The 27,520-nt window shown below is 43.1% G+C and overlaps 12 protein-coding genes, 2 long non-coding RNA genes and 1 other non-coding gene across 21 annotated transcripts; 8 read left to right on the top strand and 7 right to left on the bottom strand.

The window, feature by feature from the left end:
- The first annotated feature begins 219 nt into the window (after nucleotides 1-219).
- On the top strand, nucleotides 220-1,152 carry LOC116915467 (endocuticle structural glycoprotein ABD-4). Its single transcript, XM_032920623.2, has 3 exons — nucleotides 220-339; nucleotides 417-664; nucleotides 742-1,152. Exons 1-3 carry the CDS (start codon nucleotides 331-333, stop codon nucleotides 1,061-1,063), a joined length of 579 nt encoding a protein of 192 aa, XP_032776514.2. The 5' UTR covers nucleotides 220-330; the 3' UTR covers nucleotides 1,064-1,152.
- Nucleotides 1,153-1,596: 444 nt separating this feature from the next.
- LOC123469994 lies at nucleotides 1,597-2,443 on the top strand. Its single transcript, XM_045169433.1, has one exon. It carries the CDS (start codon nucleotides 1,605-1,607, stop codon nucleotides 2,352-2,354), a length of 750 nt encoding a protein of 249 aa, XP_045025368.1. The 5' UTR covers nucleotides 1,597-1,604; the 3' UTR covers nucleotides 2,355-2,443.
- A 169-nt stretch (nucleotides 2,444-2,612) lies between these two features.
- LOC116915538 lies at nucleotides 2,613-3,209 on the bottom strand. Its single transcript, XM_032920698.2, has 2 exons — nucleotides 3,051-3,209; nucleotides 2,613-2,973 (listed from the first exon to the last, which is right to left on the bottom strand). The coding sequence occupies exons 1-2, from the start codon at nucleotides 3,057-3,059 to the stop codon at nucleotides 2,662-2,664; spliced, it is 321 nt and encodes a 106-aa protein (XP_032776589.2). The 5' UTR covers nucleotides 3,060-3,209; the 3' UTR covers nucleotides 2,613-2,661.
- A 1,056-nt stretch (nucleotides 3,210-4,265) lies between these two features.
- On the top strand, nucleotides 4,266-16,203 carry LOC116915401 (calphotin). Of its 4 annotated transcripts, XM_045169429.1 has the most exons (3): nucleotides 4,296-4,423; nucleotides 14,873-15,547; nucleotides 15,596-16,203. In XM_045169429.1, the coding sequence occupies exons 1-3, from the start codon at nucleotides 4,340-4,342 to the stop codon at nucleotides 16,085-16,087; spliced, it is 1,251 nt and encodes a 416-aa protein (XP_045025364.1). In that variant the 5' UTR covers nucleotides 4,296-4,339; the 3' UTR covers nucleotides 16,088-16,203. The 4 variants fall into 4 exon arrangements, with proteins under 4 accessions (XP_045025366.1, XP_045025364.1, XP_045025363.1 ...); XM_045169431.1 differs by lacking the exons at nucleotides 14,873-15,547; nucleotides 15,596-16,203 and adding an exon at nucleotides 4,489-5,739 and having other exon boundaries at nucleotides 4,266-4,423; XM_045169428.1 differs by having other exon boundaries at nucleotides 4,298-4,423; nucleotides 14,873-16,203.
- LOC116915591 lies at nucleotides 6,826-7,249 on the bottom strand. The gene is made up of 2 exons (XR_004390166.2): nucleotides 7,106-7,249; nucleotides 6,826-6,986 (listed from the first exon to the last, which is right to left on the bottom strand). It is a non-coding gene; the product is annotated as an uncharacterized LOC116915591 (long non-coding RNA).
- LOC116915534 lies at nucleotides 7,281-7,920 on the top strand. The gene is made up of 2 exons (XM_032920694.2): nucleotides 7,281-7,435; nucleotides 7,505-7,920. Exons 1-2 carry the CDS (start codon nucleotides 7,361-7,363, stop codon nucleotides 7,853-7,855), a joined length of 426 nt encoding a protein of 141 aa, XP_032776585.2. The 5' UTR covers nucleotides 7,281-7,360; the 3' UTR covers nucleotides 7,856-7,920.
- On the bottom strand, nucleotides 8,505-9,167 carry LOC116915536. Its single transcript, XM_032920696.2, has 2 exons — nucleotides 9,009-9,167; nucleotides 8,505-8,930 (listed from the first exon to the last, which is right to left on the bottom strand). The coding sequence occupies exons 1-2, from the start codon at nucleotides 9,015-9,017 to the stop codon at nucleotides 8,619-8,621; spliced, it is 321 nt and encodes a 106-aa protein (XP_032776587.2). The 5' UTR covers nucleotides 9,018-9,167; the 3' UTR covers nucleotides 8,505-8,618.
- LOC116915537 lies at nucleotides 10,674-11,290 on the top strand. Its single transcript, XM_032920697.2, has 2 exons — nucleotides 10,674-10,835; nucleotides 10,905-11,290. Exons 1-2 carry the CDS (start codon nucleotides 10,827-10,829, stop codon nucleotides 11,214-11,216), a joined length of 321 nt encoding a protein of 106 aa, XP_032776588.2. The 5' UTR covers nucleotides 10,674-10,826; the 3' UTR covers nucleotides 11,217-11,290.
- On the top strand, nucleotides 12,706-14,046 carry LOC116915449. The gene is made up of 2 exons (XM_032920597.2): nucleotides 12,706-12,775; nucleotides 12,943-14,046. Exon 2 carries the CDS (start codon nucleotides 12,943-12,945, stop codon nucleotides 13,663-13,665), a length of 723 nt encoding a protein of 240 aa, XP_032776488.1. The 5' UTR covers nucleotides 12,706-12,775; the 3' UTR covers nucleotides 13,666-14,046.
- Nucleotides 16,204-18,727: 2,524 nt separating the features above from the next.
- Nucleotides 18,728-19,721, top strand: LOC116915452. The gene is made up of 2 exons (XM_032920599.2): nucleotides 18,728-18,881; nucleotides 18,948-19,721. The coding sequence occupies exons 1-2, from the start codon at nucleotides 18,870-18,872 to the stop codon at nucleotides 19,614-19,616; spliced, it is 681 nt and encodes a 226-aa protein (XP_032776490.2). The 5' UTR covers nucleotides 18,728-18,869; the 3' UTR covers nucleotides 19,617-19,721.
- Nucleotides 19,722-20,355: 634 nt separating this feature from the next.
- Nucleotides 20,356-21,498, bottom strand: LOC116934015 (calphotin). Its single transcript, XM_032941652.2, has 2 exons — nucleotides 21,123-21,498; nucleotides 20,356-21,039 (listed from the first exon to the last, which is right to left on the bottom strand). Exons 1-2 carry the CDS (start codon nucleotides 21,132-21,134, stop codon nucleotides 20,356-20,358), a joined length of 696 nt encoding a protein of 231 aa, XP_032797543.2. The 5' UTR covers nucleotides 21,135-21,498.
- Nucleotides 21,499-21,679: 181 nt separating this feature from the next.
- LOC116934016 lies at nucleotides 21,680-23,729 on the bottom strand. 2 transcript variants are annotated; one of them, XR_006643339.1, is made up of 5 exons: nucleotides 23,445-23,729; nucleotides 22,991-23,388; nucleotides 22,786-22,928; nucleotides 22,580-22,691; nucleotides 21,680-22,515 (listed from the first exon to the last, which is right to left on the bottom strand). It is a non-coding gene; the product is annotated as an uncharacterized LOC116934016 (long non-coding RNA). The 2 variants fall into 2 exon arrangements; XR_006643338.1 differs by having other exon boundaries at nucleotides 21,680-22,691; nucleotides 22,786-23,388.
- Trnal-uaa lies at nucleotides 23,002-23,084 on the top strand. Its single transcript has one exon. It is a non-coding gene; the product is annotated as a tRNA-Leu (tRNA).
- A 291-nt stretch (nucleotides 23,730-24,020) lies between the features above and the next one.
- Nucleotides 24,021-25,084, bottom strand: LOC123469992 (calphotin-like). Of its 3 annotated transcripts, none has more exons than XM_045169427.1 (3): nucleotides 24,933-25,084; nucleotides 24,622-24,849; nucleotides 24,021-24,573 (listed from the first exon to the last, which is right to left on the bottom strand). In XM_045169427.1, the coding sequence occupies exons 1-3, from the start codon at nucleotides 24,942-24,944 to the stop codon at nucleotides 24,130-24,132; spliced, it is 684 nt and encodes a 227-aa protein (XP_045025362.1). In that variant the 5' UTR covers nucleotides 24,945-25,084; the 3' UTR covers nucleotides 24,021-24,129. The 3 variants fall into 3 exon arrangements, with proteins under 3 accessions (XP_045025362.1, XP_045025361.1, XP_045025360.1); XM_045169426.1 differs by having other exon boundaries at nucleotides 24,021-24,621; nucleotides 24,670-24,849; XM_045169425.1 differs by having other exon boundaries at nucleotides 24,021-24,849.
- Nucleotides 25,085-25,207: 123 nt separating this feature from the next.
- LOC116915416 lies at nucleotides 25,208-27,109 on the bottom strand. The gene is made up of 5 exons (XM_045170323.1): nucleotides 26,657-27,109; nucleotides 26,361-26,596; nucleotides 26,014-26,317; nucleotides 25,838-25,912; nucleotides 25,208-25,748 (listed from the first exon to the last, which is right to left on the bottom strand). The coding sequence occupies exons 1-5, from the start codon at nucleotides 27,107-27,109 to the stop codon at nucleotides 25,641-25,643; spliced, it is 1,176 nt and encodes a 391-aa protein (XP_045026258.1). The 3' UTR covers nucleotides 25,208-25,640.
- Nucleotides 27,110-27,520: the final 411 nt, after the last annotated feature.

Genomic DNA, 27,520 nt, shown 5'->3' with positions numbered 1-27,520 from the left:
GCTACTTCAGCGCTATCAACGAAAATCACGAAAATGGACGGCTTCATGTCCAATCCCATGATCACAAGTTTATAATGACAATGTTGCTGAATTATGAGGACAAGCCTATTATCTTTTGTTGCTATTTGCCGAATGCAATCACTGCATTGCAATAGCCATGGCCTGGAATGTAAACCATAGTTAACCACCAAAGGACGGTGATCATCGCTTTCAGAACTAGGTCGAGAAAGGAAATAGAAAACGACACACCCATTTTTTTGCCATTGCTATTTAAACCCGTCTGAAAGTGATTGAAGCCATCAGTTGTTTAACTCCTCAACAGCAGTCAACATGAAACTAGTAAACGGCATTTAATTTTTGAATTCATCGCTTATCAGTTTTATTGTTTATTGATAAGTTTCGATTTCTTTTCGTAGTTTGTTATCGCTGCTTTCTTTGCCGTCGCTGCCGCTGTTCCATCCAGCTACAAGCCGGAATACAAAGCTCCCAGCTACCCAGCCCCAAGCTACCCTGCACCAAAGTACCCTACTCCTAGCTACCCCGCACCGGCCTACCCCGCACCAGCCTACCCTACTCCCAGTTACAACAAGGATAACAAATACGCCGACATTACCATCACCAGCCAATCTGATGAGCGCAACCTCGATGGCAGCAGCCAGTGGAAGTAAGTCAATTTCATTCTTAATACTCCTTAATTTAAGAATAATCATCTAAAAACATTATAATTCTTCCAACCCATAGCTATGCCCAGTCAGACTACACCACTCGTGAAGAGTCTCAGGTCCAGAAAAAGATGCAAGGAGTCACCTACGACTCTTACGGCAAAGAATCGTACGGTGAAGTCCTAGGCAACACCAACAAAGGATCCTCTTACTGGGTTTCCCCTGAAGGCCAGAAATTCACTTTGACCTGGACCGCCGATGATGCTGGATTCCAGCCCAAGGGTGACCACTTGCCCGTCGCGCCCGTCCACGAATACGAGCTCCCAGTTGCTCCCGTGCACGAGTACGAACTCCCAGTCGCCCCTGCCCTCCCTTATTCGCGCACTGGACCCGGTTACTAAGTTAAGAACGTTTCTATGTAAAATTTGAATGGAATGAACCATGCAAATCTAACTTATTGATGTGAAATAAAAGCAAATTATGTTTTGAATTCTGTTTAATATTTACGAGGAAAAAATGGGGACGATTTGAAGACAAAAAATAATTCTAAATGTGTTGCTACGGTGACGTATGGCCAGTTGGCCATGACGAATCCAGTGGATTCTTAGGCATTCGTAAGAGACTGTTAAATGGGCGTGGTCGTCTTCACTGTCGATATAAGTGTTCGCCATCCTATGTGAATAGACAGCAATACTTTTGAATCCTATTGGCAATGTCTGGTGGCGACATCTCGATCTACAGTCAACGGATTTTGACGTTTAACTTTTAACCCTTAGGCAGCCCACCCAATTTCCACTGGTTTTGAGCAACAAAATGTTTATTTTTCTTCTTCGCGTCGAATCTATTTTTATTGAAAATGATTCGATTAAATCTGAAAAAGTAATTTTCGTATTCACTTTTAACATTTCCTTCGGAAATTTCTTTATTGCTCAAAGTTTAAGGATGGAACGGGACGTACTACTTTTTGCCCTAGGGCTTGCGTCGTCATTAGGATTGAAATCTCATTTGAAAGTAATTACATCGTTTCCACCAAGATCCAAATACAAAATGCATAACTCAAACCAAAAACTGCGAAAAGCAAACAACGAATTCCGTTCAATCAACACTAACAGGATCCCAAAAAAGCTTCACTTTGGATTTCAGGGTTTTGCCGCCTCCACTTCGATCACGGCCACGATTCCCAATGGCAAAATCACCGGCCCAGTATCACAGAAGACGTCCATTCAACAACGTAAACCCTGGAATTCATCCCCAAAACTAGAAGATAGGCATCCCGCTATTAAAGCAGTAACGCCCGGCACTACACAGGACGTCGTGTACAAGCCTTTCAAAGCTCGACCTGTTCCTGGAAGTCATTACGAACCTTTTCGACCTGTGTTACCTAGCGAGAAACATCTTCCGGCTGCCAAAGAGCTCGATGCGTCTGAGGACGGAGACCAAACTACGGATATCCTACTTGACGGTCCAGCCTCATTGAGGAATCAATTGCGATCGCTGTTTGATCCTGTCAATTACTATTTCAATCATCGCACTTGGCATTTGAGGCCGTCAGATGCTGAACATGTTTTTGAAAGCAGGAACATTACAGAAACGGCCGCTGATGAGAACAAGGTGGTGACTAAAGTCCCGCCGATGGCCAATGTGATGAAAGCATCAACACCGATAGCCAATGCGGTTCAAAGAAAAGAATGACATAGTTCGTCGTAACGTTCAAAATGTTGTGCTCGAGCAAGTGTTTCGATGTCACGATAGTCGTTCAAATTATCGGAAGATGAATTGAATCAGTTTCTTTAATACACACTTTCCAATAATACGATGAGTTTAAGTGTTCCATTATTCTACCCAAATTAAAATAAATTTAGTCTATTTAAAAGTGCTTCACCCAAAAGATATTTTGATCTGACAGCCAACCGACACAGTCGGCGTGTAAAAAAAAAATAAAATGTTCAGTTAATCAACAGAACCAAATATTTATTTAACGTATCTCAATGCATCTCGTTTAGGCAACATAGACAGCCTGGCCAGCTTTAGCGTCGACTTGAGCAGGTGCAACGAATTGGGTTAAGCCATAAGGATAGCCGTAATAGGGAGCGGCGATGGCGTGATGGGAGACTCCGACAGGTGTGAGGACGCGCTGGACGACGGGAGTGACGGCGGCGTAGGCGTGTCCCTCAACGGTGGACCAGGCAAAGTTGCCTCCGAGACGGTCAGACTTGATGATGGCGCTGTCATGGGCCGGAGTGCGGACCAAATAAGGGGCTGGCACAACGTAAGCATTGACAGCGGCCAAGCAAACCAAGAGGGCGGCGAGCTGGATTTTTAAATAAAGGATAACGTTATTAAGAAAATTTTAATCGGTGAGTCGAAGAAGAATCAAATTGAACTTACAATCTGCATGTTGGTTGAGAATGGAGATTTGGTGCTGAAAGACAAGATGTGCTGTGATGCTTTTCTTTCTTTCCGTTTCGCTTTATATAGCACGTAGCCCCGTGAGGAGTAATAACCACACCCTTTTTTTGGGTGTTCTCCTCCGAAATCCTGAATTTACAAGGACACCGCAATCCACACCACATCGTGTCCTTATGACATGATATCAATATATTTCATGTTTTTCGCATCGCCGCGTTTCTTTTCTTCAACTATGCATTAATGTAACGCTTGATTTTGATTGATTTATTTCGAAATCAATTTTGATTTACACTCAACAACCTTAATTGGAATGAATGTATACGAATTCCTACGATGGCGAATATAAAGTGTCGGTGATTCCAATAAAGGTTAGCATAACTAAACTGCTGTTTTTTTTATTATTCGTTTTACATTTAATTTATCATCACAGGATTTTGCCTTCACCTTGGCAGATCTCTCAGGTGACATATCGGCCTCGCATTCTTCGTGACTGCCCAAACCGACCCATGCGTCCATCGCTTGTGAACGAGTCATTTTCAAACAAACTCACCTGTCATCCAGGCAATGAACAACTAAGACAAGTTTCAGCGGATGTACTAAATCCTTTTATTTTGTAAAAGAAATACATGTGTGAGCGTCTGTTGGCGAGTAGACAGAAAATCATTGTTTCCCCACTAGCATATACAATATAATCTGAGACCTGTGGAACCAGTTACGTCAAGTCCATTTCGGGAATGTTTAAAGAGCAGATAGCCATCGGGGAATATTAAAAACAAAAAAAAAACAAAGGAGGAACAAGCAGATGCATCGTTTTTTGTGTGCTTCTGTTTGAGTGATGTATCGCGGACAATTAAATGCGAAGTTTGAGCGTTGGTTTACAACTCGGGACACACCCAAAATAAACCGGATAGTTACTCTTCCTCTTCAATTCTTTGTTTTGCAATTTCGAAAAGAAAAAGAGCACGAGGATGGTTAATACATGTCGGGAATCAAGAGTGACCTTGCCTTACGGGAAGACGAAGGAAGCAACGATTTCAAGATCAAGGGCAACGCCTTGGATGAATATCATTAATTGTGGAGGTGGCTTCCCCCCTTCTATTTCGGTGGGAAAAAAAATGTGAAAACCTGATAGCGAGGGAGTTGCGAAGCGGAGATGGTTGTGAAGACAAATGGTAGATACGGAATGTACAAAAAAATTTATTCTTTCCGTCCTCAAGGTTAGCGGGAAGATCTACTACGCCCATACGAAACAGTTCGTATAAAAACAGATGGCAAGTCGACTATCAATCGTCAGTTACCGACGACTTCTCAATACACAATACAGCCATCTCAACTGCAACATGAACCCTTTGGTAAATAAAAAATTTGAAAATGTTGCCTTAGAAAAGTGCTAAGTAAATGGTATTATTTATAACAGATCTTGATCACCCTTTTGGTTGCCGCCGTTTCGGCAGCACCTACCAATTTGGTCAATCCCGCCGTGCCGTGTGCTCACGGAGTTGCAGCTGTGGCTTACGCCGCTGCCCCGGTCCCGGCTGCCCTGACATACGCCGTGCCTCAGCCCGTTCATGTTGCTGTTAAACCCCAAATCACCTACGACTTCCCAGCACCAGTCTCAGCTCCTGCTCCTGCCCCAGTTGCAGTTGCTGTCCCTGCTCCTGTGAAAGTTGAGTATGACTTCCCTGCTCCCGTCTCCGCCCCAGCTCCCGCCCCCGTTGTAGCTGTTGCTGCTCCAGCCCCTGTCAAGGTTGAGTACGATTTCCCTGCTCCCATCTCTGCTCCTGCACCTGCACCAATTGCCGTTGCTGCTCCCGCACCCGTTGAGGTTATTAAGAACACCATCGAGTACGACTTCCCTGCTCCCATCTCCGCACCAGCTCCCGCTCCCGTCGTAGCTGTTGCTCCAGTTGCTGTTGCTGCTCCAGCCCCTGTTAAAGTCGAATACGATTTCCCTGCTCCCATCTCAGCTCCTGCTCCTGCCCCAGTTGCTGTTGCTGCTCCCGCTCCAGTTGTCTACGCTGCACCTTCCCCAGTCAAGGTTGAGTATGACTTCCCTGCTCCCATCTCCGCTCCTGCCCCAGCTCCAGTCGCTTACGCCGTTCCAGCACCAGTCCAGGTTGCAGCCCCAGCTCCAGTTCACGTGGTCCCTCACGCCTTTGAGACACGCGTCCACTACGCCGAGACTCCCGTTGTCGTCGGACAAACTGCCCACATCATAAAGCCCAACTTGGGAGCTGGTGCCCATGTCACCAACTTTGACTTTATGGGACTCGCTCAGACCAAAGGTGTTGCCCAGGAATCCTACGTCCAGAAATCGAAAGTCCTGGCCCCGGCTCGCAGCGTCTCCGAGATCACTCCGCAGGTGACTGTCCAGCATCCGACCAAAGTCAACGTGCAGAAGGTCGCTGTTGAGGTGCCCGTTGCCGCTCCCTACGCCCAGCCCTACCCCGTTCCAGTGGCTCCCCAATACGAAATCCACCAATACCATCACGCCGTTGCCACTCCCGCTGTCCACTTGGTCAACGGTGTTCCATGCGCAGAACACAAGAAGACCTATTAATTTTCCCTTTTTTTTGGTAATCACCACTATCATTGACTCTTAAAAACTCGTGAACGATTTCAATGGATTATGTTATGTTAACACCGGAATACACGAATCTTGATTGTATTTTCCAATGCTTCTATTGTATTTCTCGTTGCTATAGCTCAACTTTGAATGCTTCAGTAGTTCAATAGCGGCAGCTAGTAAAATGTACCAACTAACCTCCTTAGATGGTGTCGTAACGAGTGTCATGACATTACCGGCTACGTGTTCATGAGGACAAGCTATGAAAACTATTCACAGAATAATTAGTTTTTCTCCCACAAAATTGTCTGTTTGCGCTCTTTTACATGACGTAAAGAAAGCAAAAGATCCAAAACTGTTTGAGATAAACTAGTCTCGACAAGGTCGACGACCTACTGTCATATCATCAGCGACAGGATCGTTAGAACCATTGCGATTTGATGATTCAGCACACCTCACATATTTTTGTGCCATTAAGTAGAACCGGTGATAGATGGTGATCGTGTCAGCAATGGAGAATGGTAAAGAGGTGGCCAACAACTGATTTACGAGGCTTCAACATTGTTATTAACTCACGCGGCTGCTACTCCCGGTCATTCACATTGAACAAGTTTTTACACTTGTAACGCCATCTATCGAATCCTGGCTTCTTTGCATGGCCCAGTTTCATCTACACGCCTTGATGGAGGTTAATTCCACATCATACGATTGCCTTTCTCTTTTCGAACGGAGATTTTGACGTGCACGTAACGACAAGAAAAACCGGCCCTATAGGAGAGAAATAACACGCGCTTCAATCACGATCCCCTTATTCGGTTTTGGTTATTTGTTCCTGCACGGTGTTGCTTAACTTGAAGCACTGATTTTACGGAATACCCTCATAAAAGACGCAACTAAACAGCTAAGTTGCACAGGTTGAAGCACAACCAGTCCAAGGGCAGGGCAGTGTTTAGATGTCGGCAGACGCTGATCTTGAATAATAATAATATACGATAACACAAAACAAGGAAGTGGGAAAGCTATGCAGCTTCAACAGACAAATCCCTTCCACATTGTTTATCGCATTTACCTCGTTGCGCACGCCATTTATGTACATCAGAAGATACTTGAAGGTCTTTTAGTGAGAACGTCATGTCCTTCTTGACTTCCACAAGCCGATAATCCTATCACGCTGACGAAATTGCATTAAGGAACATGCGAAATCATCCTTTATGCTTTATTGTTAATAAATCTGCATCACCATAAATCGGAAGCTTAAAAGAGACTAATAAGCAATCGTAAATCAAAATGTGATTCCGCCAAATTTGCATGTAAGGATAGCCTTCCTGTATCATCCCTGTAGATGCCATCTGAAACGAAAGCCAAATTAACTTTGTTGATGGTTAATAATTGCATTGGCAAAAAAAATTAAAATGGAATCGATCCAATGTCACGAGACATCATTCGGAAACTAAAGAAAATGGAATACCTTGATGGGAACCTGCTTGTTGGTATGGAGATTTTCATGCTGGTAACTATAAAGTGAAAGAAAAGGACTCGCCCAGATCGAGTCATATAGTGAATCTCTACGTGGCCCGCAGAGATGTTGACTTGCCCGCAGCTGATGACCACACCCGAGATAAGTAAAGTCAGTTTTTGTCTCCATTGAAGGTTAAAAGTTTGCGAAGAAGTTAACTGGAAGACACACCCAATATAATAGTCATAGTATAAAAGAGTGTGCGGGATGATCCGAAATTCGAACAGACCCCTTCCGTTTCACCTTCCAGCTCTTCAACTCTCCAACTTCAACATGCAAATGGTAATGGTTCATTATTCTTAAAAGCAATCATCTCAAAATGAGTTCATCATTCTTTCCTAAAAAATTAAGATCGCCGTCCTCTTGGTTTGCTTGGCCGCTGCCAACGCTTACGTCATGCCAGCCTCTTATTTGGTCCGCACTCCGGCCCATGACAGCGCCATCATCAAGTCTGACCGCCTTGGAGGCAACTTTGCTTATTCCACAGTTGAAGGGCACGCCTATGCCGCCGTCACTCCCGTTGTCCAACGCGTCCTTACCCCGGTGGGCTACTCTCATCACGCCATCTCTTCTCCTTCATTCGCCTACCCTTACGCCGTCCATCAGTTCGTCGCTCCCGTTGAAACTGCCAAGACCGTCGAAACGGCTAAAACTCTTCCTCTGACCTACCCGTACGCTGGATATCCTCTTGTTGTTGCCTAAATAAGACATACCGTGATGTACCGTGATTTCTGTTGATTCGCACTCCAATATAAACGTTTATGATAGTACGTTATTCAAAAGCGGATTTGCATATGGTTGAAGGCCATGGTCGATGACTGTGTCATAAAATGTTTTATCTGTATGAAGTCTAGGAATGATAATAATTCAAATTTGCGAGTTACGCATGACACGGAACACGTATAGATGACTCTGCAGCTTTGGTTAGAGGATTTGATGTTCTGTATACCCTTCAACATGTTAATTTTTTTATTATTATGTCCCATTTCAACTGGAAAATTTGAAATTTGATGTTCGTTTTGTGACAGTGAATAAACGATTTCGGTAACTAAGTCTACCAGCCCATTTCAGGCCATTTTGTTTTTATGCAGCGCGTTTACCTGTCAATAACATAAAACTATGTGCGCCAGAACTGCAGACGTGTTTTCATTATTTGTTCTCCTTTCACGCACAAAGGCTTGATAGCTTTTTTTTTTAAATTCGTCCATTTAAAATGTCCCGATTGCCAGATCTTTTACTATGGATCCACTAAATTAAAGTTGATAGCATGAACTAAATTTTACCAAATCATTTTGTGCTGAAGTTGAGGTCTCAGAAGGGCCACACTCGTAAATGTTTCTTCACTACCCTATACACTTTATAATAATAATCATTATTTAATGCAGTTTTTTCGGAAAATTCGCGTGTATAAGACCATCTCAATCAACAGGACAAGTTTCAATTTTACATATGAGTTGCATCTTATTTAGGCAACGTAGACAGCCTGACCAGCCTTAGCGTCAACTTGAGCGGGTGCAACGAATTGAGTTAAGCCATAAGGATAGCCGTAATAGGGAGCGGCGATGGCGTGATGGGAGACTCCGACAGGTGTGAGGACGCGCTGGACAACGGGAGAGACGGCGGCGTATGCGTGTCCCTCAACGGTGGAATAAGCAAAGTTGCCTCCGAGACGGTCAGACTTGATGATGGCGCTGTCATGGGCCGGAGTGCGGACCAAATAAGGGGCTGGCACGACGTAAGCGTTGGCGGCGGCCAAGCAAACCAATAGGACGGCGAGCTGAAATTCGAAAAGAATAATACCGTTAACTGATTTAGAAAAGAATCAAGTTCAATTGGATATTTAATATGGACTTACAACTTGCATGTTGATTGAGAAGAGAGAGAGAGTGGTGTTCGAAAGACGAGAAGAGTGTGTGTGTGGTGTTTGAGTTTCTTCCCGTTCCGCTTTATATAGCGCAAATCTAGATGCAGATGGGACCACACCCACGGTGGAATCTCTTTCCGAATCCTGAATTTTCAAGGCCAGCTTTCATGGCTGTCGTTCCATCTGCCCGTACTCCTGTACCATCTATTTGTTTTTGTTCTTTTCCGTATCTTCTAGCGGAGCATGTTTGTTGACAACGTTGGATTTATTTGGCTTTTAATAAAATTGATTCTTCTTTGGCAGTGATAAATGTTGACAAGACAAACGGTTGCTATTACCCGCAGCTATACGTCTCATCTGAGAACGATTTTTTTTTTCCACTTGCCGAAAGATATCGGTAAGATTGCGGTTGATGCCGCCCCAGTACTCAACAAGGCCATTAGCATTTGGAAGCTATTATAGCTGTGCTATTCCGCCAATGCGGAAACCGGATGCTTTTACTAGTTGGACGATGTTTTTTTCAATTGTTCTTATAATTCAGTTACACAACAAACAATAGTGAAACCCATTAAACAGTACAAGTTTCAGTTCTGTTTGTTAATTGCAGTAACTTTGTCATTTTTATATGGCGGTACATTAAAAACGTTGGACAGTTGGTAGAAATCAGAGTTGTTTTTTTTTTAATCTTTTTTCTGGGAAATGTTTAAGAAGAGCGAGGGGTACGTGTAGTATTTTTCTTTAAATCAGGGGCTTCTTTGAAGCTCCAAATCGAATGGAAACCTTGACAAGAGCTTATCTAAGGAACGCAAACAATCACGCCAGCGTTCGACGAATTGCATTCAGATTGATTATCCGTAACATCCGTCACCGCAAGGTGTCTAACTTTAACCACATATAGATCACAATAGAATAGAAAAACAAACAACTTCAAACATTTCCGCTAACACGCACAAAGTCACGTAAAAAGGATTTCTTTTCATTATTTAAGTTTCGTTATCGTTCGAATAAGGAAAATGTTGGCTGTCGATGTCATTCAGAAGTGAAGATGTGAATGATCGGATTAAATCGACGCTCATCATCATCACCTGAGTTCCGCCAAAAACAAAATTCAAGGTGCCTTTCAGATTGTGCGTGAATTTCGATGGCTTTTCATTGGCAATGTGGCTGACCGCGATAAAAATGAAACAGGGAAAATCGAATTATAATCAATTCCGCGTTCGAGACGATGCTCGAGTGTTACAAATTGCCTTAGGCAGGATGGGGAGGTTTCTGGATCGTCCAACTCGTCTCGCTCCGGGACACGAATGGCATTGAACGTGAGTGATGAGAAGAACTTGTAAGCAAAAACAAAAACAACAAAAACAAAAAGCAAAAGTGGATAGGACGGGAAGAGAATTGAAAAAAAAAAAAAGTGCATTAAATTCAAATAGATAACAACTAGCCAAAAGAAATAAGAACATTGTGGCTCACGATTTCTCACGAAAGCCGGCGATGCGCATCATTTTCATGTACCAATAAAGAATGCAAAGCAGTGCTCCGTTTTACCTGAATGGAAATAAAAAGAACCACACCCTAAGTGATATTGAGACTATCTTCTGAAACTGAAGGTGTGAGAAGCTCCGCCTTGAGGTAGAATTTCATCTGCTGTGCAAACGTTTTGGCTTTAGCTCTTCAAAAGGTAAAAAGCGAAAAGAAAGACCACACCCGGAAGTCGCCCTAGACTATATAAAGCGGAACTGTACACAGTTAAAAAACGCATTCCCGTCCTATTTTCTTTCGCTCTTCCAACACTTTCAATTCTCAATCAACATGCAAGTCGTAAGTCATTTCGTTTTTCCTATTCGAATTATTGCAATATTTTAAATGTTCAAATTTATTTTGTCAAAGTTCGCCGTCCTCTTGGTTTGCTTGGCCGCCGCCAACGCTTACGTCGTGCCAGCCCCTTATTTGGTCCGCGCTCCGGCCCATGACAGCGCCATCATCAAGTCTGACCGTCTCGGAGGCAACTTTGCCTACTCCGTCGTCGAGGGACACGCATACGCCGCCGTAACTCCCGTTGTCCAGCGCGTCCTCACACCTGTCGGAGTCTCCCATCACGCCATCGCCGCTCCCTATTACGGCTATCCTTATGGCTTAACTCAATTCGTTGCACCCGCTCAAGTTGACGCTAAGGCTGGTCAGGCTGTCTACGTTGCATAAATGAGATGTTGACTCGTTGTCTTGTTATTGTCGTTGATTGAGATGTTCATATAAACGCTTATTGTAATACCGAATTCTTTTTTTTCTTGATTTATTGGAGGTCTTCATGCAAATCATAAGCTTCGCATAGAAATGATTTAATAGCCTAGCCATTGGCATAATATTTTTTCGACGCTGAACATAATCGCCAGTTCGTGATGTCAGAGAAGGCATCCCGAATTATAATTTTTTTTTTTAGATAAGATAAATAGCCAAAGGCATTTCTGGCTACATCTTGCTCGACTCGTCTTTTTTCCTATTTAAAGCATATCTAATTGCTTTTTAAGGCAAGAAAAAGAAATTAAGGAATCTTTTAAAAAGAGGAATGACATGTATGGCCATAACCTTGAAATCAAAGTCTTCCAGATTCCTTGCGAGTTTCGAACCCGCATCGTTTGCTTTGTTTGCGACCACACCCCGACTCATCCAGCCCATCTTGTTTCTCGGCAAGGCCATCCATTTTTTATACTAACGGATGACATTCAAACAAAAAAAAAATTGGACGAATCACATCGCACTCATCAGCAAGAATTTTTCAGAGAAAAGAAAACGCGTTTTGCCCCTCCAGGACGTGATGTCCGCCGATTTTAATCGTGAATGCAACACATACTTAAGAAAATGATAAGACTCTCCATTCAAAACCTGAAGGAATATTTATTTTTGAATGAGAGCCGACAGCGGTATTCTCTTGCTTTTATTTGCATATATGGTGGCATAAAAATTAGCCGAGGTTGTAATATCGTGAGCTCCGTTCGTCTAGCCGTATGCAAATTTTTATAAGCACGTCGACACGAATCACTTTTAGGGATTTTACTGTGATTTTAACAATGCCAAAAATGCCCGTGTCATCACGGTTCAGCGAACTCGTCATAAATAGGATTTCATTTTTTGAAATTACCGCCTTTTCTTTTCAGCGTTTGCTTCGTGACGCAGCCAAAAAACGAAGACGCTTAACTCTTTTATAGTTTCAAACGAATCACTTGCGTGACCTTGGCCCTCACGTTTTGGTGCGAGGCAATCAGTGAAGGTGTCACAAAAAAAAACCTTTTCGGCTCAATCTTTAGACGTCGTGGACCCAGGGTCCCGATATGACGCACGTCTCAATAGGACTCGGTGTATTATGAATGTACCAAAAGGTCATCGACCATGGGCATTGAATATTCAAATTTTCTGGTCTTCTCACTTGACCCTTTGTGATGTTGGCACATGAGATATTGCATTGTCCAACGGTACAAGAGTTACAGCAGCTATTAGACTTTATATACCCCCCCAGTGTTGAAAACTCATAAATTTCTTCAGAAAACACGGAAATATGCTTATAATGTTGATGGCCATGATTATCCGTGATGATACAGCGGCTACCCAAAACACATTTCGATGGGAGAAAAAAAGAAGAAGCGACGTGCTTGCGTCATTTCAGCTTGTATATATAAGTCTACGTCTTGGCAGATGAACCTTGTCAGTCCACTTTCTCCGTTAAAACAGCAGCCATCGGTGCTACGACACACACGCAACACAAGGTAAAAGAAGATTCACCTGGCTCTTTATTTCTTTAGTCTGGACTCGACCGTTAGACGAGCCACATCCAGTTGACTATAACTCGTTCTAATTTCATTCATCAATTCAATTAGTTTTTAAAAATTTTCAATTCCGTTTTATAACTGCTCCGTTTGGACTATACCGCCAGATGACATCGACTGTGATTCTCTTTACTGGGCTGCTGTTGGTGATGAAGCTGACGTCTTGCGTGGCCTATCCAGCTCGTTATTACAGTCCGCTATCGTACCATTACGATCCGGACTTTGATTCGGTGGACTATTACAACCCGTACTTCGCTCGTCCTGCGCAATCGAGATCATTCGAAGATGATTATTACCAGCAGCCGTATCAAGTGTCGCAATGGCCGGGTTTGCTTTATGACCAATGGTTCAAGACGCAAGGACAACGCAGCCAGGAAATTCAAATGAGGCATAACGCTGATTCTATCGTCAGTCGTCAAGGTGAACCGATTCCAGGAGCTTACCTCGTTCCAGCTAAAGTCAACGGCGCTTTCGCTGGACCGTTGGCTGTCATTCCTGCGCATTACGGAGGCACTGGAGCTGTGACCAACAGCGGCTCACCTGGAGCTCAATATCTCGCCATCATCGACGGACCCAACTGGCCGTTCATCGGCCGTCCGAAAGGCAATCGTGTTGCTATTAAGAAATCGCAAGTTTCAGACACTGATTACGTTCCAAGCACCGACGGTCCTAATTGGCCGTATATCGGGGTGAATTCTGCAAACGCCGAGAGCCGATCTTCTAGCCCGATGGATTACAATGAGCAAGAAATTGATTATGAATCTTACTTTCCTATCGATTATCCGGTGATGTACGATCCCAAGGATAGCTACCTGTATCGTAACTATTGAGTTTATTTCCCGCTAGCCATTTGGTATAGTTTATTGCGTAAGACGTCTTCGGGTGATAGAAGGAACGCTTCAAGGCTGCTGTGAAAAATTCGCTTATCTCGAAATATGTTAATTCGAAATTGTTTTTATCTTTTTTTGTGTGTTTTCTCGTGAATTTGACATCGCAAATGCGGGTGATTTTTGCTTTGTGAGGCCACCTTCGCTTCATCGTTGGGAGGCTTTGTCAAATATGCGATTCTTTTATTTATGGGGTGTTATCTGTTTCCGGGATGATATACATTATTTCTGTTCTCGAAAAAAATATAAGTGGCGTGTCACTTTTATCTAATTATTTATTGACGTTGAATTGTGGCCAATAATACACGTCGAATCTGAAAGAAATTGCTATTTTTGTCCATGATTTCGGATAGAAATGTTTCAAACAAATGGAGTTGGTTGTTCAGGTTTGCATTCGGAAAAAAACGAACGAAGAAGAAACAACGTTTCGATGTATCTCTATTTGATTGATGGACGGACATTGAAGACCTGGGAAACGCCCTAAACTAAAGAAAACCGGATAGTCACATTCACTCATCCTTCCATCTCTAAGTGAAAAACACAACAAACAAAACGAAGGTAAAACTGGATATGGAGCGATGAAAACAAATGTAAATGGTAACAGGAGGAACGATGGTTAAACATCCAAGTCGCTGAGTTGACCTTGCCATACGGGAAGACTCCAGAAGCTTCACAATTCAAGATCAAGGGCGATGCCTTGGACGAGCAAATCAATTGGGCGGGGCCCCCTTTGGTTTCCCCCCTCTTTTCCTTCGATCAGCAAAAGTACGGCAGGTGGGGGAAGGAAGAGAGATGGATCTGAAAACTGTGGGAAAAACATACGGAGTGTCCAGCAGAATCTAATCTTTCCATCTTCAAGGTTAGCCCTGGAAGACCTCCTACGCCCATCGCAACTGCTCCTATAAAAACGGATGGCAACTCCATTTTCAATCGTCAGTTACCGACGAGTTCTCAGTACAGTCTTCTCAACTCGAAAAAGAAATGAATCCATTGGTAAGAGACACTCAATAAAATCACCTTGTGAAATCACTTCGATTTCACGTCATAAAATCTGAAGTTTGATGAACTATTTAGACGCAATTTTCTTACTTCATTCGAACTTCCTTGTCGACAATTGTTATACGATGGCGTTATGTTTCATGTTTGACAGATCTTGGTCACCCTTTTGGTTGCCGCCGCTTCGGCAGCACCTACCAATTTGGTCAATCCCGCCGTGCCATGCGCTCACGGAGTTGCCGCTGTAGCTTACGCCGCTGCCCCGGTCCCTGCTGCCCTGACATACGCCGTGCCTCAGGCCGTTCATGTTGCTGTTAAACCCCAAATCACCTACGACTTCCCAGCACCAGTCTCAGCTCCTGCTCCTGCCCCAGTTGCAGTTGCTGTCCCTGCTCCTGTTAAAGTTGAGTATGACTTCCCTGCTCCCGTCTCCGCCCCAGCTCCCGCCCCCGTTGTAGCTGTTGCTGCTCCAGCCCCTGTCAAAGTTGAGTACGATTTCCCTGCTCCCATCTCTGCTCCTGCACCTGCACCAGTTGCCATTGCTGCTCCCGCACCCGTTGAGGTTATTAAGAACACCATCGAGTACGACTTCCCTGCTCCCATCTCCGCACCAGCTCCTGCTCCCGTCGTAGCTGTTGCTCCAGTTGCTGTTGCTGCTCCAGCCCCTGTTAAAGTCGAATACGATTTCCCTGCTCCCATCTCAGCTCCTGCTCCTGCCCCAGTTGCTGTTGCTGCTCCCGCTCCAGTTGTCTACGCTGCACCTGCCCCAGTCAAGGTTGAGTATGACTTCCCTGCTCCCATCTCCGCTCCTGCCCCAGCTCCCGTTGCTGTTGCTGCCCCAGCTCCAGTTGCTTACGCCGTTCCAGCACCAGTCCAGGTTGCAGCCCCAGCTCCAGTCGCTTACGCCGTTCCAGCACCAGTCCAAGTTGCAGCTCCAGCTCCAGTTCACGTTGTCCCTCACGCCTTTGAGACACGCGTCCACTACGCCGAGACTCCCGTTGTCGTCGGACAAACTGCCCACATCATAAAGCCCAACTTGGGAGCTGGTGCCCATGTCACCAACTTTGACTTTATGGGACTCGCTCAGACCAAAGGTGTTGCCCAGGAATCCTACGTCCAGAAATCGAAAGTCTTGGCCCCGGCTCGCAGCGTCTCCGAGATCACTCCGCAGGTGACTGTCCAGCACCCGACCAAAGTCAACGTGCAGAAGGTCGCTGTTGAGGTGCCCGTGGCCGCTCCCTACGCCCAGCCCTACCCCGTTCCAGTTGCTCCCCAATACGAAATCCACCAATACCATCACGCTGTTGCCACTCCCGCTGTCCACATGGTCAACGGTGTCCCATGCGCAGAACACAAGAAGACCTATTAAATGAACTCCACTATATTGTCATGTTGCATCTACACGGAAGCTCATAACATTTAATGAATGATTTGGTTCGATCAGATTATGCAATGTTAATAGTGAAATACATGTTGTTATTGTTATTTTCTTGTTGTTTACTGCTTTGAAACAATTCTTTTTTTACTGCTTGCGGTAACCTGATTTTACAGTAACTCTAGGTAAACCGTACCGGTTGGCCTTGGAGGTAACCAGTTGGCTGATTTAAAAAAAAAAATTGCTTATAGCAACAACTGAAAAGAAACCAAATGTTCCCGTTGATTGGGTGTTGTCCAGTTATATTACTTGGCCTTCACAGCTACAAGTTTCAATGACTTGTCATTCAAAAATCGGGGTTCTTTGCAAGCTCTTCAAGCTGTAATGAAAAATTCAGTTATTCGCAACGATTGTCTTACAATCTTGCACATCGCAAGATTGAAAGCGCAGCAACACTCAGTCAAAGCAATCGGACTTTGTTTATTTTGCCACAATTCGCGCATCACGCACGATCGTGAACGATGAAAGCTTTGCGAAGAAGGTTCACAATTGGTGGTTTTTCAATAAACGTGACTGAATAAACATTTCCATCGTGCACTTACCGCGTATTATTACTTTTGATACGCCCTATCGAGCACAAGAACTTCCACAAAAACACTAGTTCCTTGAGCACGCACTTGGCGGAAAAAATGAGTTTCGAATTCACCGTCTGCAATAGACCATTCAACGTGCTGTATAATAACTATACGTGTGTACCTAAGAAGACGATCAGTCGGACTCGTTAATTCTTGTCTTCCGGTCCTTTTCTTTCAACCGACGACGTGAATTTGTGCATCAAACAATGAAAACCATTTTGGCAAGTCTATTTCGTTTCCCAACGTTCGTTCATCAATTCCTGCACCGATTGTTTTTTAAACGCACCGTCTTATTTAATTTTATAGGTGTTTATGTCGTTGATGTGTTTAACGATTTGTGTAGCATCGCCGGCAAGGAATTCACCATTGCTCTATGCACATGAAAGTGAAGCGGAATCGATGTCAACGTGGGATGCTGAACGATCTAATAAATTAGGAAAAGGTGTGCAAGACGGGCAACAACCTGCATTTAAACACTCTCAAATTGTTAACGTGATTGCCCTACCGGAAACAGAGCATCGCCCCCAGGAAGTGGCTCTTCCGCAATCGCCCTCTTGGTATTACCAACACTATTATTACATCAGCTATTTCCCAGTTCCTAATAACAGTGTACCACCTGACTATGACTCTTATTGGCCCGGTTTATTCACATTTCCCTTTTATAATTATTAAATAATACAAATTTAAATATTTTCACTTTCGTTTTATTGCAAAATGAATTAAAACTAGACCCGCAAGTTGTTTCGTGCTCTGTAATTCAGCGTTAATTTTTATTTGGAATAAAAGAAGGAAAACAGGAAGTGGCTTCCAGCGGTCATCCGTCCATGAGCTGGATTGATATAATAGTGTCTGAAAAAAGGATGGCGGTCATCTATTTCGATAAACACATTGCTGCTGGTATATGTTCCGATATGGAACACATTGCCAGTTGTTGGACAACGACCATCGCGTACAGGTGGGGAATAAGTTTGAACAGACTCTTTCAAGGACGGCGTTTTGGCTGAGTAGCCATCACGTCTTATTGCTTTTTGTGGTTTCATATAAGCTACACACGGTTTTCATTTGTTATTTATTAAAAAAGGAAGAACACGAAACCGCCTTAGCTATACAAAGTTTCGATTGTGTATTTTCATTTTCAGATGTCTGACATTTGCGCAACATTTTGTACGAACATAACAAACGTTTGTGGTTTTTAAATGTTAGGTATTTCATACACGTACTGTATGTTATTCTGATCTTCTTTCGCTCCATCACCTGAGGTGGAACGTGAGTCGACTTGAAGTCTCAAGGTCGACGAACAAGAAGAAACCAAAGGTTTATTTTTGCGAGCGTTAATCACGCTGCTGTTATTGCAGCAAAATGATGAGAAAAGTTGGCCAACACCCGGATGTTCTTTCCTAAGGGCGTCTTTTAATTCTTTCACGATACATAAAAAGTTGATCTTCCACCTTTCCCTTTTTTGTTTCTTTTTCTGCATTCGCCTCGATGGACTTGTTGCCATCCGTTCATCTTCCCCGTGTCACTTTGTGCAAACATCGTCAGGATAAAAATATCGAAAAGAAAACTTGTTTTCCATGTATGCAAATGTCAATTGCCAAGGTTAAACGCTGGCAAACCGGTGACGATTGGGTGTGGTACCATTACGTGCGCTTCTTTCCGCACATGCTGCGCACGTGAATAAAGACAAATGAAATGCTTTTGTTTGGCGTCTGTCAGTGTCGATCCCGCCGGTGTTGCTTCGCCAAACATACAAGGTTAAATCCGTGCTGTGAATCGCCATCTTCTATTCACTAAACAAAGGTCTGCACGTGTATATAGTCTCATATTGGCGCTATGAAAAAAGAATGCAATAACCATAAAGATGATATACGTGGACGTCTACCGCATAAGACTTTCGTTCATCCCAACCGAAAAAAGAGAAAAGACGCAGTAAATGTTTGGAAGAAGACGATAAAAAACAAAGCGGGAGGCCTTCCTTCCTTCGTTACCAATTACAAGGGCTATTTAAAAAAAAAAAAAAAAGGTAAAATGCTTGGCTGGCCGTCATAACTAAGCGTCGAGTATAAATATGGTTGGGGAGCGTCTTCGAAAAATGAGCCACTCTTCCAACTCACTTGGTACCGGGAATAACACCAGCAAACATGAAACTTCCAGTAATTTGTTTCGGATAATAGATGAGTACTTTAAATCAGTTAATTTTTTTTTTAAATTCGATTTAGGTCATCATTTTTTCTTTGGTTATTGCCACTGGCATGGCCGCTCCATTGAATGTGGTCTATCCACACGTGCAGGCATTCCCATCTCCGTTTGCTCACGCAGTCCCGGTACATATCGTTCACGCCATTCCAGCCGTCGAGACTAGGGTTCACTATGCCGAGACTCCCGTAGTAGTCGGTCATTCCACTCAAATCCTGAAGCCCAATTTGAATCCATTCGTCGTGGCTCCTTTAGTGGCACCTTCAATTGCCGTCGCTCCATCAGCTGATCCCGCCATTATCGAAGCGAAAAAAGACGAAGAAAAATCAGCGGGTAAAGTAAAGACACCCACGGAGAAAGCTGCTGAAGATGTTAACATTCCATTAACGTACGTCGCTCATCGGTTTGCCTTCGCTGCACCGACTGTCTTGGATGTCAAGGCCTCCGTCCCAGCTGGTGATGCTCCTCCCGTGGATCAACTAGTTACTAAACAAAAGGTTATTGCTCCCGTTCGTGCCATCTCCGAAGTGACTCCACAGGTTCACGTGCAACATCCGACTAAAATTAATGTCGAAAAGGTCGCAGTTGAAGTGCCAGTGGCTACACCGTATGCTCTTCCTGTTCCTGTTCCCGTAGCGCCTCATTACGAGATCCACCACGTTCACACTCCCGCACTGACCGTTGTGGCTTGAAAATAAGTTTGTGATATCATTTGTTATGTACTTAAATCGACTGTTAACACACCTTTCGATTCAACTGTTATATCATCGCATTGGCAATACATCGTTTTTAATCGATTTTTGCAAGGATATTTTGTTTCCTTAAAAATGTTCGTGGCAAAGGCTCATGGATAATTAAGTTTTCGGCAAACAAGGTCGAAAATGAAATGCGTTGATTGTGCGATCATGGATTACAAATACTTTCTCTACTTGAAAGAATTTTCTTGAAGGAATAAAAAGAAAGATCCTGATGAGAGTTGCCTTCTGTCTTTTATAGGATACATTCTACTTGCCTTTGAGCCATGACACTCGCTCTCCTTCGAGGAAATAATGGCTGTAGTCGGTGAACTACCTTGAATCCTTGAAATCCGTTAGGCTTTCCCAAGACATGTATATCGTTACCGAAAGGCAGCGTAATGTCTGAAGGACATATTTTTTGCTCTGCGTCTTTTACAGTTACGGCATTCGTAGAATAATGAGTCACGTCTTTTAGAACGGCGCTACAAGCTCTGGGCCGTCATGTTTCATTAAAAAGAATGTATTGTTTTGCTTCGCTTGTCGATAAAGAAGGAAGGAATTATTATAATCGAGAATCAGTGGAATGGACACCAAAGGATTCATTACAGGAGTTGATTTAAGCGGTTTTCACGGTTTCAGCGCATTTAACGCCGTTGACCATGTGGACAGCGGGAGTGGCAACAGCGTGATGGTATTAATGGATTTCGTATTGGGGAGCAACTGGAACGGGGTAGGGCTGGGCGTAGGGAGCGGCCACGAGCACCTCAGCAGCGACCTTCTGCACGTTGGTCGGGTGCTGGACAGTCACCTGCGGAGTGATCTCGGAGACGCTGCGTGCCGGGGCCAGGACTTTCGATTTCTGGACGTAGGATTCCTGGGAAGCACCTTTGGTCTGAGCGAGTCCCATAAAGTCAAAGTTGGTGATATGGGCCTCAGCTCCCAAGTTGGGTTTCATGATGCGGGCAGTTTGTCCGACGACAACGGGAGTCTCGGCGTAGTGGACGCGTGTCTCAAAGGCGTGAGGGAAAACGTGAACTGGAGCTGGAGCTGCAACCTGGACTGGTGCTGGAATGGCGTAAACGACTGGAGCTGGGGCAGGAGCGGAGATGGGAGCAGGGAAGTCATACTCGATGGTTTTCTTAATAATCTCAACGGGTGCGGGAGCAGCAACGTAAGCGACTGGAGCTGGGGCAGCAAAAGCGACGGGAGCTGAAAAGTCGTACTGGATCTGGGGTTGCACTTCAACCTGAATAGGAGCAGGTGCGACGTAAGGCACAGGCGCAACACCATAAGCAACTGGAGCTGGATGCGTCAGACAAGGCGTAGCGGGAATGGCAGGAGCGGCCAACACGGTGGCAACGAGCAAGGGAAGAACGACCTTTTATGTATACAAATAAGTTTCTTAAGACATAAAGCTCTAATTATTAAAATACTATTGTATAAATTCGAACAGCAACTTACAAGGAAATACATTTTGATTGTCTTGGTTGAGATTGAGCTGGCACACAGTGGCTAGATTTCGAATATGTTTTACCCTTGCGTATTTATATGAAACAAACAGGGCGTTGGTCTTGTTTTTCTCTTTCGTGATGAGTCAGACGTACCACACAAAAAGGTGCATACTATATCTAAGCATCTCTTATCGTTCTCGTTAACCATTGGTTTATTCCAAACTTTGTCTGTTTTATTTTGAACCGTTTTAGCTTTGTTCGTAAACAGGATCTGAAAAAAATGCTCAAGTGGTGCCAACATATGGTCATTGCAGCAATGTAAATAGGTCAGCACAGTCCCAGAAAAGCAGAACAAGTGGAACGAGATCCGTGTTCGTGTGGTACGTACGTTAACCCCGGGCAGTGACTTGAACTGAAAGTAATGGAATCCAGACCTGCAAAAGTTGCACATTTTGATGAAGTGGGGTTGAAGCGTCATTTTTATACACAATGACAGACCATTCCAGCATAATTAACTTAAAATAATTACGGAATAATAAAAAAAAATCTTGAAGAGTAATTTTAAAAAAATAGAAGTTTGACTTCCCCCCTTCTTCGAAAATGTTACATTTTCATTAAAACCTAATCTAGTTTCACTCCCACTTATTCGTAAGTTAGATTCTGAGAATACACGCTGTTGTGTGCAAAACTTCTACTTGGCTGCTGACACGTTAACCTTTGCCCACATCAAAAGATAACGTATACGGTGCCATTGTAACGTGCAAGTCTGTTAACTTGATTCTGCTTGGAGGATTTCACTTCGGTATCCTAAGGATGAAGAAAGTAAGTTAGTTTCCCTTCAAACGTTCGCATTTTTCTGAACTAATTGTTCTCCCCTGCGTCTCGTTCCATCTATTCATGCCAGAATCTACCACCAAAGACAAGCAGGACAGCGGTTATAACAAAACTTGCATTCGAGGAAGCAATTATTTAGAGACAAAATAAAACAGACGGTCTACTGGTTGCCAACGTGAATTGATCCTGCCCCAATGAACGACGCGTGCATGTCTCTTGAGGGCTAGCCAACAGAGAGGATAACAATGAAGTTTGAAATATGAATGATTTCCCTGGCAAACTGTGCGAAACTTTCAAGTTCATTCACGTAACTCGTGCAACTCATCCCCTAAATTAAAAATGCCACAACTCATGGCGTACAAGTGAAATTGGCTTTCCCTTGAAAGTATAGTTGTTTTTTGTTGTCCCCGTCTAAATTATCCATCACATTCTATAAGTGCAAGACGATGTTTTGGAAAAAATATGGGGAAAAAGGACATTTTAAGTATTTCGTTACCACAATAAGTTCTATGAAATGAATACCAAAAGATGATCGTAGCGTTCAAATTTTGCAGCAATTTCTTCGTAGGCTACATGTAACAAAGATCAGTTCTTAGACGTATATAAATACAGATTGCCTGTTAACTGTCAAACCTCAAACAGCACACCGAACTGAATGGCATGGATGACAATGCTTCTATGAAGTTATGGTGGTTGATTGTGTGACGAAATAAGTCTTGTGACCAGCCTAGCAGCCCACACGCTTCTTTAACATGAACAAGATTCAGCCAGTTATGCGTTATAAGGTTGCATCATATTTTCAACCTCCAATATCTAACACGATACACGAAAGTCTTTACCACGGCCAGACGTCACGCAGTCAACATTCGTTATGAATAGCTGTAAACGTCTTCAACACCATTTCCATATTCCATAGTTTGCATGCGTTCATAGACTAACGGAATCCCAATTTGGGTTAAACTTTAGCAGCGTCCGTGTAGCCCTTAGTAACCCAAAATCAACTTTACGTCTTGCTAAATTTTTATTGCTTTTAGGGGTCATTACCTATTATCACAATCAGGTTGGCCGAGTGGTTAAGGCGCCAGACTTAAGTTCTGGTCTCTACATAGAGACGTGGGTTCGATCCCCACACCTGATATTACCTGAATCAAACAAGTTATTATTGAAGATTATTGTTGTCTATCGTGAATTTCTGAATTAATTGAGACACGATGTTTTAATGGTTAACAAATATGCGACAGTCGAGAATTTCACGTTCGCAGTATAAGACAACTTGTCATCTTGGACGCTCGTTTATATCAGAATTTTAAACTGCTTCACCTCCAGTTGATTATGTCCTTTGGCTTTGGTTGCAAAGGATTCAATCAGCCTATTGTAAGAGGAAACTGGCTGAAAGCTAATCCTTTTACGAATGGTTTCACCATTTTCTTTGCGTTTTCTGTCTATTTAACATCTGTACATAAAAATGCTGTCAAGTATGTTTTGAAGTATGGGATACCTTTGTATACTTGTCGTATTACATAGTCTTGTAGAGGGAAAAAAAGACTGGCAGGTGATGTTAACTTCCAAATGAACTGGCGTGTACTGAACTGAATCCCGCAATTGTAAACGAGTACTCATCTATGGAAAAACTAGGGAAGGTAATTTGCTTGATTCAAAAACTCTTGTTGCCAGGGTAGTTAAGCACGTTCACCCAAGGCAAACAAGTAATAAGATTAAATCTTATAAATTACAAGGTAGCGTTCTTGTAAGAACTTTTACTCCATCCACCTAGTTAACCTCCTAACAAAAAGCTAAAATGTTGAAATAATATTGTTTGGCAATGATTATGAGAAGGAGTTCAAATTTAGAACTTTCATATTTGATAGATTCAATCGTATTTTACAACTTGAAGAATACACTTTTTCTACACTTTTCGTTTTGTTTAATTCTTCCTTCTGGCAAAGATGCATTTTGCTCTTCTAGCGATATCTTATAATAAATGTATCTTGGCGTGGCTCTGCAAAGCATCTCGACAAGATAACCTTGAAACTTCAGGGTCATTTTGATAATTGTTGTCAAAAGCATTGGAAAATACAATCGAGATTCGTGTATTCCGGTGTTAACATAACATAATCCATTGAAATCGTTCACGAGTTTTTAAGAGTCAATGATAGAGGTGATTACCAAAAAAAAAGGGAAAATTAATAGGTCTTCTTGTGTTCTGCGCATGGAACACCGTTGACCATGTGGACAGCGGGAGTGGCAACGGCGTGATGGTATTGGTGGATTTCGTATTGGGGAGCAACTGGAACGGGGACGGGCTGAGCGTAGGGAGCGGCAACGGGTACCTCAACAGCGACCTTCTGCACGTTGACTTTGGTCGGGTGCTGGACAGTCACCTGCGGAGTGATCTCGGAGACGCTGCGAGCCGGGGCCAGGACTTTCGATTTCTGGACGTAGGATTCCTGGGCAACACCTTTGGTCTGGGCGAGTCCCATAAAGTCAAAGTTGGTGACATGGGCACCAGCTCCCAAGTTGGGCTTCATGATGTGGGCAGTTTGTCCGACGACAACGGGAGTCTCGGCGTAGTGGACGCGTGTCTCAAAGGCGTGAGGGACAACGTGAACTGGAGCTGGGGCTGCAACCTGGACTGGTGCTGGAACGGCGTAAGCGACTGGAGCTGGAGCTGCAACCTGGACTGGTGCTGGAACGGAGTAAGCGACTGGAGCTGGGGCAGCAACAGCGACGGGAGCTGAAAAGTCGTACTGGATCTGGGGTTGCACTTCAACCTGAATAGGAGCAGGTGCGACGTAAGGCACAGGTGCAACACCATAAGCAACTGGAGCTGCATGCGTCAGACAAGGCGTAGCGGGAATGGCAGGAGCGGCCAACACGGTGGCAACGAGCAAGGGAAGAACGACCTTTTATGTATAAAAATAAGTTTCTTAAGATATAAAGCTCTAACTATTAAGATACTATAGTACAAATTCGAATAGCAACTTACAAGGAAATGCATTTTGATTGTCTTGGTTGAGATTGAGCTGGCACACAGTGGCTAGATTTCGAATATGTTTTACCCGCGCGTATTTATATGAAACAAACAGGGCGTTGGTCTTGCCAAACAACTTGAAGAATACACCTTTTCTACACTTTTCGTTTTGTTTAATTCCTCCCTTTGGCAAAGATGCATTTTGCTCTTCTAGCGATATCCTATAATAAATGTATCTTGGCGTGGCTCTGCAAAGCATCTCGACTAGATAACCTTGAAACTTCATGGTCATTTCGGTAATTGTTGTCAAAAGTAAAAAATAAAATGCGTGCGTATGTAATACTTCCCGAATAAAAGTGGAAAACTAATTTGTTTTAAGTGAGTCTGAACATGATAAATGTTTTCTAATTCATTTAAGTTTTTATTGTTGATAGTTAAAATATAAACGTGACATATAGCTCCCATTGCTTCCTTCTTATGAGCTGTCATACTTCACTACCTCCTAAAACAGAGGTCGAATAAAATGCTTTTAATGAGAATGCGAATTCAGGGACATCCAGACAATCAGGCAAAAGCCCTTTCGACTACTTTCCATTAGTTTTGGAGAAGGATGACCATGTACGTGACGACTGCACCACTCAACTAAGAATGAAATAAAACATTCAGTCTATAATTGCAGCATTAGATAAGTGAAATTCGGAATTGTACGTGTACTAGAAAGGTTTAAAACAGCAAACTTACAGCCGGAATGAGATGCACACCAACCTTAAATAGTCCGGCAGCGGACAAATGGATACGATCTTCGTCAATTTGTGTCAACAGAGTCATCATCTATAAAACATTTTTAAAAGTTCTTTTAAGTAAATTACATCCCCCCCTTTTAGGGCCCGTGAAGGTGTTGGTAGTCTAACGAAACTAACCGTTATTTTCTCGGCCATCGTTTTAGAAAATCCGGAGAGAGACAGAGCACTAACACGTTCATGAAGGAGACGAACCTAGCAATCGAAAGTAATCATTTCTTCTTTTAGATTCCATTGTCTGGGAGGATTAATAAGGTTATTCGTTTAGCTTGTAAAGGAATCCCCTGTAATTTCACCTGGTTAACTGGCATGTCAGTCGAAGTGAAAAGAACCAAAATGCGGATTGATTCCGTGACGATGAGGAAAGGATAAATTAAAAAGGCATTATCCAAAATGTCATTCGTATGAATGAAGCGGTAGGCGTAACCGAAGGCAGTGGTGACGACTGTGACGAATTTGATAGCCAAGATGTAAAAAACGGGAATGGAGAAAACGCTATTGAGTTCTGACGAAGCCCGACAAAGGTAATCAAATGTCAATGCATTTCTCTTCATCAACTCGATCTTATTCGTTCTGAAAAACCCATCAATAGAATTATAAGGCTCCGTTTCAATTTGCTTGCCGATTAGATGAATTACTAAACTCTTTGTGGGAAGTTGCTAGAAATTCATCGTTCTCTTGCTCGTTGAAACGCAGTAATACCAATTGTATATAATGTGTGATGATGTAATAACACATGTGAATAAAAAGCAAGAAACAATCAAACGTTATGTTGATGGACGCTGAAGCCACAAACAAAACTATAGTTGAAAAAATTCCAAAAGCTGGTGGTAGAAGCATAGCGTACATTGGCATGGTCACAACCAACACACCTATAGACTGTGTTAATATTTATTCAAATTAAAGCAGTGTACTTATTTAAAGAAAACTCGGTTTTACCGTCATTAAAACAGCTGCAAAACCTACGACAAATCGAATCGGAATAGAACTTGCATGTTCCGTGATGAATTCCTCCCCCAAAAGCCTTTCAACTCTTTGGATGGCTTCGACTGCGTTGGTTAAACGACGGTGATGCAACGCTATCCAGCGAGACGGTAGCAATTGAGCTAAAAAAAGGGACGAGGATATCCCGGTTAAGATGATCAAAGTGGTTGGAATGATTCTATCAGTCGATAGCATGTCTTGTAGATCACCACTCAAAAATCCTACCGTACTTACACCAAAAATTTGATACGCAAGTACTAGCAAAAACCACCAAGTAATAACATTTTTAAAAGAGAACGTGAACCGTTCAAATTTCCCGCTAGTTGAATTGCGCTTTATTGTGTAAGGAACAAAGCCGCAAGCTTGGCAGAGGCTAACAAACGGTTGTAACTGTTCAAAGACGGACATGATAGCAAATGATAGGATGTAGCGGGAGCCGAATCGACAGGCCTAATTGCCTCCTTGTTGTTTTTCAGTGTTAAATGTGTCTGTTGATAGAAATGATGTAACCATGGAAACCTGACGTTTGCACGATTGTTTTTCTGCTATAGACAAGTCACAAGTTCATTTTTCATATACTACCTACTGGATGGCTGATTGATTAGAAAACACCAGGATACCCATCACATTATGCAAATGAATGTGCCTGTCTTATTACGTTTTAGCTTCACGTGTGTCATACATATCAGCAAAGACAAATGTATAGCTGCTATGAGTAAACATCTTTTCTTCAATTGTTTTCATCAAAACGTGTTTTATTTACTAACGTTCAAGGGAAATTAAAATTTTTAGCCATAGCGGTGTATGATATATATAGAC

This window comes from Daphnia magna, linkage group LG2, assembly GCF_020631705.1.
Source record: "Daphnia magna isolate NIES linkage group LG2, ASM2063170v1.1, whole genome shotgun sequence".
In the NCBI taxonomy this organism is placed as follows: Eukaryota; Metazoa; Arthropoda; class Branchiopoda; order Diplostraca; family Daphniidae; genus Daphnia; species Daphnia magna.
This window is presented reverse-complemented; position numbering and strand designations above follow the sequence as displayed.